General features: G+C 39.6%; 1 protein-coding gene across 1 annotated transcript in view; it reads right to left on the reverse strand.

Moving 5' to 3' along the window:
- The window catches only part of LAMA2 (laminin subunit alpha 2), a 636,281-nt gene that overhangs the window by 197,171 nt on the left and 423,358 nt on the right, over positions 1 to 15,752 (reverse strand). The window contains exons 23-28 of the mRNA XM_075554570.1: positions 9,686 to 9,922; positions 7,626 to 7,769; positions 6,813 to 6,992; positions 6,535 to 6,723; positions 6,318 to 6,451; positions 2,545 to 2,662 (exon numbers count right to left, since the gene is read on the reverse strand). Coding sequence (XP_075410685.1) covers positions 2,545 to 2,662; positions 6,318 to 6,451; positions 6,535 to 6,723; positions 6,813 to 6,992; positions 7,626 to 7,769; positions 9,686 to 9,922 — 1,002 coding nt within the window. The remainder of the gene's footprint in view (positions 1 to 2,544; positions 2,663 to 6,317; positions 6,452 to 6,534; positions 6,724 to 6,812; positions 6,993 to 7,625; positions 7,770 to 9,685; positions 9,923 to 15,752) is intronic.

The raw sequence follows: 15,752 nt of genomic DNA on the forward strand, positions 1-15,752 counted from the left end.
TTGGAGAATACAGGAAGTTGGAAGGGACAAGGTCATGATAGTATGAGCAGATGGGAGGTGTCTTCCCAGTGACAGCCTCATAGGAGGGTCACTGCGACCCTTGAAGTCGAGTGAGCACTGCTATGCAGGGAAAGTGTCTCAGCATAAGGTTCCTGGATTTTATCTTGCCAGTGCAGCTTTCCACAAACTTCCTCAGAACAGGCCATGTGCTTATCCCGTGTCCTCTAAGAAGATCCAGCAAAATTACTCCTCGGGTACCCTGAAAAAGCTTCATAAACTTCTGAGCCGACCCTCTGCCTTTAGTTCATCTTTGAGGTCTTCTTAACCTAAGTTAAAATGCCTGATTTGCCTGTTGTTTTATGTGGGGTAGAATTCTAATAATTTTTTTTGCAAAGTTTCAATGATTTGGGAAGATGTCTAACTGAGTTTTGTTAAACATTCATTCACCTTTACCTCAAAATCAATTTTTCCAGGGCCAAAAGTTATGCATTTTTTTAAGACACCGCGTGAGACTAAAACAAGTGTATTACTGAAAGAACTAGTGTGAAGCCATTCCCTGACCACAGAGGCATGCAAAAAAAAAAAAGCATTGTTTGAAATAAGCCAGGGCCCATGTAACTGGAACCTGGTAGCAGCTTCTTAACTTGCTCTCATTCATGTCAGGTGTCTCTCAGTTTTCATATACATCTTGTGTACATGTATGCATATTTAATAATTGCATATGTGCATTTATCTACTTATTACTGTGCATATAATGGATATATTAATGTATATGGGGACTATTATTCAATAATGAAATGAACTATTTGGCTAGTTGTTATATCAATATGAATGTATTTTAATAAATATTGTCTTTTAAAGAAGTTATATACAGGGATATAAAATTATGCCAAGGTTGTTTCTTAAGATATTTGCCATTATTCACATGAAATTATTCTCTGAACACATGGAACACATGGGATGGTTATTAAGCTGAATAACACTTCATTTAAAATGGGTCTTTAAACATATTTAAAAATGTAATGTATTCCTCATGATGATTCTATAAATAAAGAGCCTGTGGTTCAGCATAGAAAGCAAGTAACCTCTCTCGGAGATGGAGCAAGGTAGCTCAGACTGAAACAGAATGCCCCACCCCTACCCCACCCCTGCCCCACCGTTATTGAATGCTTCAGTAGAAATTCATTTATGTTGTGTTAGATTTTCCTTCTGCTTTGACCTAGTACAGAATATGCCTTATTTTCCATACTTCTTAAAACATTTGAAGCCATATTTATCAAGCAAGATGTATAAGATTATCATCAGTCAATCTATGCATATATAATTAGTTCTCAGAAAGCCCTGGTGGTATAGTAGGAGATGAGTTGGGTTGCTGGCTACCGAGCCAGCAGTTGGGAACCACTAGCTGTTCCGTGGGAGAAAGCCGAGACTATATATATAGTCTACATATGAGACTATATGTATAAGGTCTCAGAAACCCTCAGGGGCAGTATACTTTGTCCTATAGGGTAGCTACTAGTCAGAATCCACTTGAAAGCAGTGAGCTTGGCTTTTCAACTTTAATTAATCATGACATTAATAATATTAATCATGACTAACAGACAACAGATCTAGTAATTTTATGCTCAAAGCTCATTTAGTCTTTCTAGGATTCTAATGGTTTGCATTATAGACCTGGGAACGGACCAGATACCATGCCCTGTCTGATTTGTTGGTCTGTGGGACAGGTGTTGGAGGGGCATCTCGCCAGCTTCTACACATGCCAGCTGCCATTTAAGGAAGATTCGTAGCCTGTGCAAGGTCTCTAGTTTATAGTGAAGTTGGAAGTCAAACCCAGGCTATTTACTTCCCTAGACCAAATTTCCCTCTATCTCATCAATCCTGTTAATATTTATAGAAATTAAATCTATTTCTTCTTTTAATCAATTTATTGGAGGCTCATACAATGCTTATCACAATCCATACAGACTTGTCTAATCTAGAAGAGAAAAAAAATCTAGAAATTTGTCTTATCCTAGAAACTGTCAAAAAGAATATCCTATAGGTCGCTGCTTAAAAAAAAAAAGTATATCCTATAAAACCTTTGAAAAAGCCGTTTTTAAAATGGAATGATTGAAGGAGCGTAATGCTCTCAGAACAAATCCATATGCTTCAGAGACACCTCGGTTGAAGGAAACAGCTGACTGTACAGGACATCCTGTCTTAGGATTTCCAAGGTTTCCCTATGTCGTAACGTTTCAGAGTGGTGAGAAGAAATGGGCCTTCTAAAACCAATCTTATTTCCTAATTCTTTTATATTTTTAAAAATCTTTTAATTTCTATTAGATACTTTTTATAGTCTATATATTTCCTACTAATGGAGAGCAATGATATTAACCTACTCCTTCTTGCAAGGTGAAGAAGACCCAAGAAACTAGGTGCGGGGTCTGCCTGAAGGAACATTCTACAAATAGTGTCAGGAGTATTTCCATTTGACTGCTTCCATGAGGTGTTTTTGTTGAACAGTGGTGTGTTTGGGGGGGGGGGGTGCGGGAGTCAGCTTACCTCACAGGACAAGCCAGAATAGCCCTGGGGACAATCACATTCTTCTATCAAGTGGGCTGGCGGAGTCGCTGCTGTTACACGTCCTTGTTCAGCCACCTCCATTGAGATTTCAGAAATCCTGGAAACAGTAAGCACAGTAACGATCACATCAGTACATCAAGAGCACTTGGACTCCCACAGAAATAAGCTGTCTTTTTCTCTTTTTCTTTTGTCATTAGACTTAACCTTGTTGTCATGTTTTGACACTTGGAATTTCAGGAGCTCAAATTCCAGACCTTATGGTTTCACGTTTGTTTCTTCAAATGTCGAGCTTATACATTAGCAAAATATCCACGTAAGTCTTTAGACTATATAGTAAATTAGATGTCTGATATCCTGATGAGAAGTTTATAATAAGATTTTTTTCCTTTATAAAATGCAGTGGCTTCAGGTAGACAAGGCCAATTAATTATACATTTATATTCTTTTGAACAACAGATAGCCCTTGGTTACTGCCCATTAGAATATCTCAGATTGTCAGCAGGGAAGGCCTTTTTAATTAATACCCTATCCGCTGTCTTCTTCTTTAGTCTCTGAGTGCCCTTTCGAGAACTTTGGAAAAAGAAGTTTGAATAGAATCTAACAATACCTCTCTCTTTTTAGAATAATGAAACTTTTCAAATGAGTATTTTGTAAATGCTATCAAACAAATAACCTAACACATCCTTCTTATTGGGAAAAATTGATAAAAATAATTATTCACCTGAAAATTGTTGATACCCTTTGTTATTCATTTGAATTTATGCATTAAAAACATGTGCAGTCCATAAACTCAGACTATTTCATGACTGACTAACTGGTACATGAAAATGTTCAGCAAATAAACTTTGAAATGAGACAATGAATAGTTTTGCTTCAATAAAAGTCACCTCCAATAGCTTAAGAGTTTGAATCCTAAACTTTATAACAAGCATAGGCAGACTTTATTGAAACTGAACTACGCATGTACTTCCTGGTTTCACAGCAATGTCATGTGAATGGAGAAGCCTATAAGAGACACACATTTGGTTAAGCTGCAGGTTCCTTCTCCCCTCCTCAAAGTCCCCGTATAGATAGTGAGCTGTTAACAAATGCCTTCCCTTCTGCAGCGAGATTCTGCCCTTCTGCTTGCCTGGACTTCCTGCTGGAGCCAGAATGTCACTGTGCTTGTGGACAAGTGGCCTCCATGGGCCTCTCCATACTATCCGTTAGCCCAAGGAGCTACCAGTGCCAGCTTCCTTCCTTCTCACAGACTGTCCACACCACTGGTAAGGGGTGAAAAAGCAAGCGAAACTTGCCTGGTGACAGTGGCAGGTGTTTCTAGAGCACACCATTTTTCTTAGGGTATTAGACAGGAACAGTTGGCTTCTATTTAATTGAGTACCAAAGATATTTCCTTCAAATAAATGCGTAAGAAACAAATGCTCAAAGACAGAGGAAAATGCCAACATTGGCAAAATGTGAAAAGTCTGAATTTCAAACAGCATGTACTAGTGTAATACCTAGAGTCATTTCTAAACGATTTAAAATGTATATCTCAATAAATGAGGAAGCAAGGTAAGGCTTAATAACCTTGGGGGGAATGTTAAACATATACATATTTTTATATGTATGTAAGTATACTGTCTTGAACAATTAAGGGTTGAGCTCATAAATTATTTTTCCTTATTGCTCTTGGGTTATGATTATAGTTTTTACTGAATTTAGAGGAAAAGTGATAACATATATATTGCACAAAAGTTTTGAAGCCCCATTGTACGTCTTATTTACTCTAGACCTGCAAAACGGGCCACTTAAACCAAGGGTATTATGCTTTGTGAGGGATATAAGTAAGGTGATAAGGTACTTATAGGGAAACCAAGGAAGTATCACAGTTTAACATGTGTAACTAAAATGTTTCTAATAGATTCAAAAACAATGCTGTGCACCACCATATTCTTATCATAGTGTATTTGTACACAATATATTTTCATAATTATAAAGTTATCTGTTATCCTCTACAAAGTGCAAACTTACTTTGGCTTCTGCCACCTGACTCACACTTGATATTCTAAACTAAATTCACATTGTGGTTGACAGTATAATATTTTGTTATATACCTTTTTGTTATTTCACATACAATAATCTATTACTAGTGACAGATGTGAAATGAAACTAAAATAATATAGTTTTGAAGGTGAATTTTAGCCCTTGATTTAATGGTCTGTGTTTATGAGCCACAAAGTCAAGTAGCATCGCAAACAGCTTTCTAGCACTCTTGGCTCTAAGTTGAGCTCCATCTGACGTAAGCAATGATTATACTTCATTGTTTTTCATATGAATGCAACTTGAATTTCTAGAAGTCTACTATGGATAGATGGCCTCAACTGTCTTAGAGTTATGTTAGCAAAATTTCACTTGAGTGTGACAGCAATGATATTGTTCAACAATGTCTGCATTCAATTGGATCACTTATTTACATCTGCATATTTCCTCATTTTAACTCATTGAGTGAATTATCACTTATAGTCAAAGAACTTGGTCATGTGTGCTTAGTTTTATTTTTTATTCTATATTTGTATATTTTCCTGCTGCTAACACCTTTCTTCATGGTCCATACCCCTGCTTGATTATTTCCGGTTAAACCACCATCTCTTGACTTTTAAAACGTATCTTCTTTCTTTCCTTCCCATCCACTCTTTCAAACCTTGAGAGTGGTCCCTCTCCGGGATTCCCCGGAAATTATTATTGTCACCAATGCATGCTAGAGCCCTGTTCACCAGCTCTCATTTTAACCGGTTTACTTTCCAAAAAACCAAACTCACTGCCATTGAGTCATTGTTGACTCACAGCAACCCCTATGGGTGGCTGAGACTGCAACTGTGGAAGGGAGTAGAAAGCCCAATCTTTCTCCCATGGAGCTGCTGGTGATTTTGAACTGCTGACCATGTGGATCGCAGCCCAACTCATAACCATTACACCATCAGGACTCCTGTGATAGTTATCACATTATTACCATGTGCTAATAATGAATAATTATTTCTTGAAGTGTTCTCAGTTTGGGCCAAAGAAACTGCATTCATCCTTCATAGTCTTCTGTGTTCTTTTCAGTCTTCTGATAGTCCCTCTTTGAGATTCTTTAAACATTGGGGTGGTCTTCATGTCCTCAACACTTTTCTCTACTTCGAAATCCCCATGGGTGAGCTCATCTGATTATTTAACACCGGACACCTCAAATTGTCTGACAAGTGTCAGACGGAGATGTATCCCTAACCTGTCAGCATAGTTGCAAACTTTATTTTCATCTCTCCTTCATAACAATTCCCAATTATTTCTCATAATGTTGTATGAAAAATGGAAACATAGTACAACATACTGTAAGTAAGCTGCCGAGACTGTCACAGTTTGGAGAAAATTGATCCAACTTGGTTCTGCCTGGTTCCCACAAGAGTTCATTTAAGTAAGGCCCTCACTCAGTACTTAGAGCACAATTCCTAATGATCTCTCCCATAGAACTCTCACATCCAAATTTTTGCCTGGGATCTAAAACCCATTTGCATACAGCAAATTCAGTAGTTTTCTCCTCATCTTGGGTCTCATCCTCTTTTACGCTTTTGATGATTAGTACTAACTTTGACTAGGTGATCTCACAGGAATCCTTGACTTGTCTTTTGCCATAAAATTTGAAAACCAACCATTTCTAAATCATTCTTGGCTGATGGATCTCCCTCGTAATCTCTATTTTAATAATGTAGATTTTAAAAAATTGTTGGTACCTGCTTTGTCGCATGATATTTCCATAAGTAGCCTTGATAAGAATATAATGAATATCATATAGTATATCCAAGAAGTCTTCACGGGTCACAGGCCTACTGATTTGAGGATCATCACCATAATATTTCCATTCTCTCTGTTAACAAGAAAAGAAACTACTTTGACACAACGGAATACAAAACAATTGGAATTCTTACAGCAAACGATTAATAACCTTACCTCTGTCATTTCAATTTCATGCCTTGTCAGCTGGCCAATTAATGGAGCAGCCACGTGCCTGGTGATGATCCTGGCATGAGAGCGGGGGCCACCACGAATGATCACCTGAGGTTTATAGGTTAAGAAACCTGTTTCTTCCCGAGCCTCAAAGTAGATCGCATACTTGAGTTTGCCACCGTAGGCCATCAACTAGCAAAATGCAGTAAAAAGCGATGAATTAGTTACATAGAAACATAGTTTGCTTTGCTCGCATGTGACTTTGGAGTTTCTTTGCTTACCTTCTTTCCTTCAAATTGTTCTGGAAGTTTCCAATAAAATGGTTCTAAATGGAGATCTTGTCTCACCAGATCCATGCGTGCAACGATTTCTGGGGGCTGAGAACCAATGCCCTTGGTGGTTGTGCGCTGCAGTGCTTCATCCACCAGTGGCAGGATGGTCTGCTTGGGGCTCAGTGTTACCTGCATGTGAGCAAGACGTAAGAGAGGCTGAGCTCAAGCCTTTAGGGGACCGGTGGGAGCATTCATCGAAAGGCGTACGGAACTCCTCTCCCTAAGGTGACGAACTGGTCTCACAACTGATGGAGCTCCCGCAGGGTGAGCTGTGAAGCTAGTGGAAAACCCTTTCCATTGTGAAGCCATCTGGAGAATTCATGCAAATATAAGCATGCCCTTCCCTAAAGTCCACTGCATTCCTGAGGCTGCTCAGCAGAAATGTGCAACTCCTTTTGCTTGTTCCGACGGCATTAACACATGTCAACATCCATGCTTTAGTGCTTGGACTCTTCCGGGGGCAGCTTGTTCCCATCCCAAAGCATGATGTTTTTGCTTTTTTTTTTTTAACAGTAGTTATCTGTTTTCACTTGACATCTACTACCTTATCACCAATAAATAAACTATTGTTAGGGAAGAATTTTGAAAAGGCATCTACCCCCCCCCCCCCAACTGTGTAATGGCAGGTTTACCATTCCTAAATGGGTGCCAGGAAAAAAGTTACTTAAATGTTTTGCCATTTCCTACCATCCCTCGGTGCCACAGTCAAAGACATCAGCAGGCACTGACATTAAGCCATTACGTGGCTCAGTGGCTCCTTACCCTCGTACGGATCAGTCCTTTCGCTTCAGAGCACTGAGAAGTAGAACCAAAGCAATAGCAGCTGCTGCAGCCAAGGGGGTTCTTGGCTTCAAGTCCAAATTTGCCTGGCCGGCACCTGTCACAGTGGACACCGTCCACGTTCATCTGTAAGCAGATAAAAGGCAGGGATATTTAGAGCAAAGTTATGAAGGAAATAAACTTTAGAAGAAATAACAGGGACACATTTTCTATGGTAGAAAACAAAGCGAAACAAATGCAAGTTGAGTATTAGACTTATATCTCCAATGGCAATTTGTGGCTAATCGTACTGGTATAAACCCATAGGTTTTCAATATGACTCATTTACAAATGTGTGTACTGCTAAGGATATTGTATACTGCTTTTGAAATATAAGTGGTACATTTCCTACAATTGTACTGTGAGCAATAGACTTGCTTAGTTCTACTGCGAGCAATATTAAAGACTTTTGAGAATTTTGGAAAGAAACATATTGATTCCTAGAAATGACAGTGCTTTCAAACAGAAGGTTATAATATCTATTTATGTAAGTGTTATGATAAAGAGCCCCTGGGTAGGCAAACAATTAAGTGTTTGACTAACAGTCCAAAGGTTTCCAGTTCAAATCCTCTCAGGAAAGGCCTTGACAATCAGCTTCCTAGAGGTTACAGCCTTGAAAACCCTATGGAGGAGGACTCTACCCACACAAGGTCACTGTGGCTAGGAGTTACGGTCAGAATTGCTGTTGTTAGTTGGCAGCTAATGACAACACTTGCTATATTGATGGAGAGAGAGGACCAAAAACTCACGACTGATGGATGAGTCAATTCTGTCTTTTAACAACCCTGTAGGGCAAACTAGAACTTCTCCAGAGGGTCTCCAAGGCCAAGGCCATTGTCTCTGAAGAAGCACACTGTCACATCTGTCTTTTCTCTTGAGGAGCAGGGGGTGGGTTCAAACCATTGACCTTTCAGTTAGCAACCAGGAGCTTACTTACTGTACCTGTAACTAATATGTGAAAGTATAAGTATAGGAGTAGCACACACAAACACACACGTTTTTATTAGCTGTCATCACCAGCCCCCGGCTCATGGTAACGCTGTATGTTGCAGAGAATGTCTTTCTCCGACTGGGCCTCTTCCAGAGAGTCCCTGGGTGGGGGCAAACTGACACACTGCTGGTTACCAGCCGAGTGTAAAATGCTTGTGCCACACAGCGCCTTCTATCCACACATGATATCTATCATGTATATAATGTATAATTGCAATTTAAAATGCTCCGACCCAGAATGGTGCATCTTTCATGGTGAACCCTGCTGTTTCCTTAACTATCACGGCTTCACAAGTGACCAGCACCCAGCCTGATCTTCCAGTCCCCTCCCTTGCTGCACAGACTCTATCTGGAAAGATAATTTGACATGGTGTTCACTGTGTTTATTCTGGATTGAATTTTCTCAGAAATATCTAAGGAGAAAACATTCCTCTTATCCTTTTTAATTGGCTGCTTTCCTCCATCATTTCACAATATTAATGAGGGCTGAAAGTTGCAGATAGTCACTATTTTCCGTGCCAGTGTTTCTCAGTGATGGAATTTTACAGACCGTTCACAGCAGTAAATATATTCTTCAGTGTAAAGTGATTGCAGTTTAATTTTAGCCCCCCTGCTCCTCATTTAAACTTTGCTGTTTAGCACTGATTTCCCTGATGGTATTTTAAAGAACTGTCTCCCCTCTCACCCAGATTTTTCTTGTTTAAGCAAAATAAACACATAAAGAGAAATAATCTCATTTTAATAATCCAAGGAAAACATATCATTTCTATCAATTAAAATAAAGGATGGGTTTTGGTTAAATATAAATACATAAAAATCTGTGTTTAGCTGCACACCAATGAATACATGTGTGTGTGTTTACATATAGATGAAAGCTATCCAGCATTGATTTTTAATTTATTTATCTAGTTAGTTCCTGGAAGCAGGGATATTGAACCCTGAATGAAGTGACATGGGAGTCTTTGACACAGAATCGAGAAGGTGTTCGCTCGCTCTATTTTGGCAGTGTGTACCTTGCAAGTGCACTGCCCCGTCTGATCGAGACACGAGCATTTCTCCGTGTCCGTGTCACAGGTTGTGGTCTCCGTTCCCGGCGGGAAGCAGGCACAGCTGTCACAGTGAGGGTACCTCCAGTGACCATGGCTGCACTCCGTGCACTTGGATCCAGAGAATTTGGGATGACATTCGCATTGGCCTGTGTGCACATTGCACTGGAAATTAAGGGATCCCACCAAACTGCAGTTGCAAACCTAAGAGAAGATAAAACAGCACGTATTAACACAATTTCGATGGGAGTAACGTTTTACTTTTGTTATTTCTATTCTTCTATTAGGCAAATGTGAGCGACACACATATTGTATACTTTCTATTAGTATCGTCTGAGTCACTTGGAACACATCATAACATAAAAAGGGATGGCCAATTTGTGAAACTAGATGATAATCTAGCAGCCCCCACCACTCCTTGTCCACCGCTTGTCCTATTATGGTGGCTTGTGTGTCACTGCTATTGACTACTCCCCTGCTGAAAGCTCTGTCACTGGTATTTCAAATGCCAGAAGAGCCACCCACAATGAGCACGTTTCATTCAGCAAAGCTTCCAAACTAAGAATAGGCTACCAAGAAGGACTTGATGCCCCATTCCTGAGAAATGAGCTACTAAAAACCTTATTATGACATCAAGAACATCAGATACTGACGACCTCCAGAGCAGAAGCAGACATTCGTCAGCTACCGTGCCGGAGAACAAGCTCCTGCAGTCAGAAGGCACGCTCAATAGACTGAGGAAGAGCTGCCTTTTCACAATAAAGGATGCCTAATGACATGGACGGAGTAAGTCCCTGAGAATAAAGCCTCTGGGACCTTCATTTGTTGATGGAGTATGACTTAAAATGCAGAGAAACAGGCACAAAACAACTAGTAATCAAATATGGCATGTACTAACTATGAAACTATAAAAACTAGATGTCAATAAAAAATGAGAAGGAATGTGTAAAGTCCGATATCCTTGGTGTTAATGAGCTGAAATGGACTGGTATTGACCATTTTGAATAAGAAAATCATATGTCATTCCTATGTTGGGAATGACAGAGCTTACAGAAATGAGGTTTCATACTTTATCCAAAAGAATATTTCAAGGTCTATCTTGAAGTATGGTGTGATTTGTGATAGGATTATATCTCTCCACATTCACGAACTTCAATTCAGACAACTATTATGCAAATTTATGTACCCACCACTACAACCAATGATGAAGGAATGGAAGAATTCTACCAATGTCTTCAGTCTGAAATTGATCAAATAATCAAGATGCATCAATAATTATTTCTGAGTGGAATTCAAAAGTTAAGAGCAAAGAGGAAGTAATAGTAGTTGGAAATGATGGTCTTGGTGATGGAAACAAAGGTGGAGACCTCAGGATAGAACTTTGTAAAACAAATGACTTGTTCATAGCAAATATCTTTTTTTGACAACACAAGTGATGAATACATGGCTGTTTTCTCCAGATGGAATACACAGAAATCAAATTGCCTATATCTGTGGTAAGAGATGATAGAGCTAGTCAATATTAACAGGAAAAATTATACAAGGGTCGATTGTGGAACAAACCAACAGTGGCTCTTATGTAAGTTCAGGATGAAGCTGAGGAAAATTTTTAAAGCCCACAAGAGCTAAAAATCACTTCAAGTTTATCTCACCTGAATTTCAAGAACATCTCAAGAACCGATTTGATGCACTGAACACTAATGACAGAACATCTGAGGAGCTGCAGGAGGACATCAAGAACATTACTTGTGAAGAAAGCAAAAGGTTACTTTAAAAGACAGGAAAGAAATAAAAGATAAAGTGTTTGTTAATCTGGGTAGACTAAAGAAACAAACTCATAGACCCTAATATGTGTATTAGGAAGAATGATTGTACATTAAGAAAACATCCCAGCACAGTCCAGATCAAGTCCATAAATCCAATATTAGCCTATATGTCCAATACCAATTTATAAAGTCCTCTTCAGGCTTACAAAACACATGCAATGACACTGAATGCAGGAAGATCACAGGCCAGTGGGTGGTAGGTCTTGTGGATCCTGTGGTGTTGTAAGCATCTCACCACTGGCAGGGCTCTCTACGTGGTTCCTCCAGCCCAGGGCACTAGTGCAGCTCCAGGTGTCTTGACAGTTGCAATGTCTCCCAGGCAGTGAGCTATTTGCCTCCTTAGCACCTCCAAATGAAGTCATCAAGCTATGACCCGATTGACAGCCTAGACCCTACCTCTTCACTCTGAATCCTCTCAAATTGTAAACAGATTATGCAACTACAAAGTGGATGTCAGAAGAGACTCTGAAACTTGCTCTTAATCATAGAGTAGCTAAGGCAAATGAAAGAAATGATGAAGTCAAGAACTAAAAAGAAATTTTCAAAGCGCAGCTCGAGAAGGCAGTACAAATTTATAATGAAATGTACAAAGAACCTTAGAAAACAAAAAAACGAAAACAAACTCAGCATGTCTTAAATTGAAAGAACTACAGAAGGATTTCAAGCTTTGAATTATAAGATTGAAGGTTCTATGGACAAAATATTGAATGATTTATGAAGCATCCCATGAAGATGGAATGAATACACAAAGTCACTAGACCAAAAATAACTAGTCAATACTCCCTCATGTCAGGTACCGAAGGAACATCCCACCAAGGGCACTGAAGGAAGAAGTTCAAGCTGCACTTAAAGTTCAATCCCAAAACTAGCATCCAGGAATTGATGGAATACTAATCGATATAGTTCAGCAACCCGATAAAGCCCTGGAAGCATTCTCATTTGTCCATGCCGGGAAATTTGGAAGACCGCTACTTGGGAAACTGGAAGAGATCCAGATTTGTACCTATTCCGAAGAAAGGTGACCCACCAGAATGCTCAAATTACAGGACAATATCATTAACGTCACATACAAGTAAAATTTTGCTGAAGAACATCCAACAAAGTTTGCAACGGGGAGCTGCCAGAGTTTAGGCTGGATTCAGAACAGAATGTAGAACAAGGTGTATCATTGCTGATCCCAGATTCTGACTGAAAGTGGAGAATACCAGAAAGATGTTTACTTCGGACTTTTGACTGTGTGGCTCATAACCAACTATTGATAGCTTTGAGAATGGGAATTCCAGAACACTTTATGGTGCTCATGCAGAAATTGTACAGAGATCAAGAAGGAGTTGTGGGAAATGCTCATGGAAACAGCATTTGAGAGACCAAACAATGCACTGCATCAGGTCAATTTGCTGCCAAAGTGTTGAAAAGCAAGGATATTTCTTTGAGGAATAAGGTATGCCTGACCCAAGCCCTGGTATTTTTCATAGCCTCCTATATATGTGTAAGTTGAACACTGAATAAGGAAGACTGAAGGGCAATCCACGCAGTTGAACTGTGGTGCTGGGAAAAAATGGGGAAGGTACCATGGACCACCAAATGAGCAAACAAATCTATCTTGGAAGAAGTATTGGCAAATGTTCCTTAGAGGCAAGAATGGCAAGCCTTCATCTCCTGTGATTTGGGAATGTTGTCAGGAGAGAAGAGTCCTTAGATAAGGATTTCATAATCCTTAGATAAGGATTTATCCTTATCTAGATAAGTCCTGAGATAAAAGGATTTAGTAAAGCAGAAGGTCAGTGAAAAAGAGAAAGGCTGTGACAATTAGATTTTATGTCAACTTGAAATGGTGTGAATTGTGGGGTGCAGTCCACCCTGCCAATCAGGTCACAGCATGATGTGCCTTAAGTTTGGTCTCCATCACCCCCCACCCTCACTGGGACTATGTCTGCCTCCACGGTCAACCTCATGGGAGCCTCTGACCTGGGAGCGGATCCATGGTCCCACAGACCTTGCACACATTCTCCTCTGCAGCCAGGGGCTGTGGGTTTCCTGCTTCCTGCGTCACCTCTCTGCATCGTTGGCCTGCAGTTGCATGAGCCTACGAGGACCCCCGCTAGCACTGGACCCGTGGACTTGAGTTGCACTTAACTGCGATGCCTCCTTGATATAAATTTCCTTCTTGATACAAAGCTATTTCTTATACATCTCTGAGTATCACAATTTTTTTTTAAATTCCTCTGGACAACCCAGCCTAATACAAAGCCTCTCATCAAGATGGGCTGACACGGTGGATCAAACTTAAGAACCATTGTGAGGATAGAGCAGGACAGGGCAGTTCTCCATTCTCTCACTCTGAATAGGAACTGAGCTGATGGTACCTAACAATAACATTAAATTTTAGTTTCTTCTTAATCTTTTCCTTATTAAACCTCTCTAGATTTTAATTTCTACTCATTCTCTGGTTTTTTCACCTTTTAGTTCCATTTAATGATATGATATGATAATGATATGATTAACAGAATTCAACCCTTCTTGCAATGTACTGAAAATGCAAGTGAAAATGCAAAGAAGAATCCTGTAAGGACCAATAATGCCATATTGACAGAAAGGTACTTTCTTTATGGGTTCCAGTTCTGCATTATAATACTTATTATATTTATCACAAGGGCCCAGTGACCCAGAATATCTCCAACTGTTCTCTCAGGCCCCTCTCTCCTTATTTGCATCTTTTAAGTATCTTTAGTGGTGACACATTGAGCTACTAAGAGCAAGGTTGGCAGTTCAAAATCATGAGCTATTCTGTGGGAGAAAGATAAGAATTTGTACTCCATAAAGTGTTACAGTTTCTAAAACCCATAGGGTCAATTCTACTTTATCTAATAGGGTTGCCATGTGTCAGAATTGACTCAATGTCAGTAAGTGGTGGGGAGCTTGCCTTCACCCACTCTTTGTCAATGTAAGATTGCTTCCAAATAGCTACAAACTATGCTTATACCTCTATAAATGTCTTTGCCCCCTGTTCTTTCCTCTATTTCCTTTTATAAACCTAGACATGTATATATGTAAATATATTAATATATAAAGATATGGATATAGGTCTTTGTACATATATTTATAGATTAAGTATTAAGGTAGCAGTTGAATATTGGGCCTCTACTCTAGTCCTCCCTCAATACAAGAATGCTTTGTTCTAATAACCTGGCATTCTGTGATGCCCACCTTCCTGACATGATTGCTGAAAACAAAATGGGTGCATAATCAAATGTGGTGAATAAAGCTGATGATGATCGGCTATTACAATATACAGCATGTGGGTTCTTAAAGGCTTGAAGTTAAAGGCTTGAAATTCCCATCTAGGAGGGAAGCAACAAAATTCACATGGAAGAAGCACACCAGCCCATGTATCAATGGGATCAGGCATCAAGAATCAGAAGACCCAAATCAAACAACCATTTTGGTGTGAACAGGGGGGGGGTCAGAATGGAGACTGAAAGCCCATCTGTAGATATTTGGGCATCCCCTTATAGAAGGATCACAAGGAAGGGATGAGCCAATAAGGGTGCAGTAAAGCAGCAAGGAAACAATCAGGGTTCCTCTTTAATACTCCCCCTTCCCACTATCATGACCCCAGTTCTACCTTACAAATCCTGCTAGATCATTACATGTACACTGGCACAAATGGGAGCTCTCAACACACAGAATCTAGGACAGATAAACCCCTCAGGACCAATAATGAGAGCAGTGATATCAAGAGGGTAGGGAACAGTATGGAGAGAAGAGGGAGAAGGGGGAACTGATTGCTTTGATCGACATATAACTCACCATCACCCCGGGGGGATGAACAACAGAGACATGGCTGAAGAGAGATACCAGATGGTTTAAAATATGAAAATATAATTATTTATAAATTATCAAGGGATCACAAAGGTGGGAGGGGGGAGGGGGAGAAAAGAGAAGAGATAATATCAACGGCTCAGGTAGAAAGGAAATGTTTTGAAAATGATGATGGCAACACTTGTACAACTGTGCTTGATACAATTGTTGTATCGATTGTTATAAGAACTGTATGATCCCCTAATAAAATGATCTTTAAAAAACAAAAACAGCTCCAACCTGCTCAAAACCTTGAACATTGGTGAATAGAATCTATAGACCAAGAGATATCCTAAAACTCCGGACGTTTTATTTTAATAAAAATGTTTATTTTTGTTTCTCCTAAA

Source organism: Tenrec ecaudatus, chromosome 7 (assembly GCF_050624435.1).
Source record: "Tenrec ecaudatus isolate mTenEca1 chromosome 7, mTenEca1.hap1, whole genome shotgun sequence".
NCBI classification, from domain to species: Eukaryota; Metazoa; Chordata; class Mammalia; order Afrosoricida; family Tenrecidae; genus Tenrec; species Tenrec ecaudatus.